The sequence below is a fragment of the Heterodontus francisci genome, chromosome 1 (genome assembly GCF_036365525.1).
Source record: "Heterodontus francisci isolate sHetFra1 chromosome 1, sHetFra1.hap1, whole genome shotgun sequence".
NCBI classification, from domain to species: Eukaryota; Metazoa; Chordata; class Chondrichthyes; order Heterodontiformes; family Heterodontidae; genus Heterodontus; species Heterodontus francisci.
Genome location: NC_090371.1, coordinates 26,820,804 through 26,822,599, shown reverse-complemented (window position 1 = coordinate 26,822,599; position 1,796 = coordinate 26,820,804). Strand labels below are relative to the sequence as shown.

Sequence of the window (1,796 nt, the reverse complement as noted above, 5' to 3'; positions counted from 1 at the left end):
GATACCAGGAGAGCTCCCCTATTCTTTGAGAAACAGTACCATGAGGTCTTAAGTCCACCCAACAGGGCAGCCGGAACTTCAAGTTTGTATCTCATCCCAAAAGACAGGTCAAGACTCTTAGCCATAAAGGCCAGGCAATTCCCAGGGCTGCTGATCTGTGCTCAGTTAGTTGAGCTCAGTGAGATCGGCAGTCAGGGTGTTTCAATGTTCCTGGAGTGGGAGGGCACTGAGAGAAAAAGTGCACAGTTCCCACCTCTGATTTCTACATAGTGGCTTCAGCTTGAATCTGAGAATTGAGTATTGCTGTCGGATATTTATGGCACAATTGAACCGTTTCTTCACAATTTAAGTGAAATTCTTGTTAAACGGCTACATGTCTTAGTGTTATCCTTTAGCAAGCTCCAAATTAGCCATAATTCATTAGGCGTCACTCGGTGAACGAGCATTAACCCTTTGTAAATGCACGGGTCATATGGAATATTACCGTACGTGCGGAAACCCCTGTGAGTGACCACTTCAATCTTGGCCCTCCGGGCGCATATTCCCACAAATGCGTCATCAATAGGAAAGAGCTCCTCGGATACGGAGGCCTTGTACAATTTCATGATTGATGTTCCAGACAGCAGGTAGCCACCCCCACCAGCATACGGAGGGTATGGCTCATTCCCATACAGAAAGAGAGGGATGTAGTACTTGCTGCCTTTGAACCTCATCGGGTACCAGTTTCTGAAGACATCTCCGACATAAAGATCTTGGGAAGGATTGAAGTCCTTCAAGTATTCCACAACATTATCTACATTAACAAACACGTCGTCGTCGCCCTTTAGGACAAACTTCACAGCCCGGCAGTCCTCGGAGAACCATTTCCAGAAAAGGGTCTCTTTCAGCGTGACATTGAAGAACGACTCGCGGAAGCCCCACTGCACCACGTCACCATGCTGCTCACTCTCGAGGTCCACCATGGCCTGCACAGCCTGCGAGCGGATCCGGCTCTCCATTAGCCCCAGCAGGAAGACGCGGCGCACCCATGCCCCGCCAATCATCCGTTCCTGCCCCCACGTGCTGCGGATCGAGGCGCGCCGGTCAGCATTCTCTGCCAGAGACTTAACCACCAGCAACAAGAAGATGTTTTTCCCTTCGCAGCTGTGAGCCTTGAGCATGAGCGGGAAATCCCTGCAATGTCGGTACATCATGAAGTCCTTATAGATTGGCTTGAGATTGGCAGTCAGACTGTTAAAACTCAGGTTTGGAAGGCAGGTAACAGGACCCAGCTCCACTCTGGACTGATTACTGATCATGCCAGGAGTTAGGTTGCTGGAATTTGTTTGAGCTGGTGAAGCTTTGGAGTGCCCAATAAACTTGTTGATGTACGATAAAATTATCACCTTCTGCTTCATGACAGTAACTGGGTTATAGATGGTGAAACCAACTATTAGCACAATTGAAAATATCAAGATGCCTTTCATTCCACGGGTCAAAGCAGTGATGTTCATATCTGCACATTGAGAGGGGAAGAACATTACACTTTGAAAATTTATTTACAAGAAAAGATTATATTTAATTGTGGAAAGTATGAAAAACAATGGCTTTTCATTTTTGAGTTATGAGTGCACAATATTCCTCAAAAAATCTAACGAGACTGAGGGTCAATGGAAAACTTCAAAACCAAGTTTAATAGAACTATTATGGAACCAAGGTGGGTAAATCAGCAATGATGTAACAGAATGGAAGAACAAGCTCGAGGGCTGAATGGCCTACTCGTGTTCCTAGATGGTGGAAATTTCAGCTCATCAAGC

At 46.3% G+C, this 1,796-nt stretch overlaps 1 protein-coding gene across 1 annotated transcript; it reads right to left on the bottom strand.

Annotated features, from left to right (window-relative positions):
* Positions 1–338: 338 nt before the first annotated feature.
* LOC137372062 (N-acetyllactosaminide beta-1,3-N-acetylglucosaminyltransferase 4-like) lies at positions 339–1,493 on the bottom strand. Its single transcript, XM_068035859.1, has one exon. The coding sequence runs from the start codon at positions 1,491–1,493 to the stop codon at positions 339–341; it is 1,155 nt and encodes a 384-aa protein (XP_067891960.1).
* Positions 1,494–1,796: the final 303 nt, after the last annotated feature.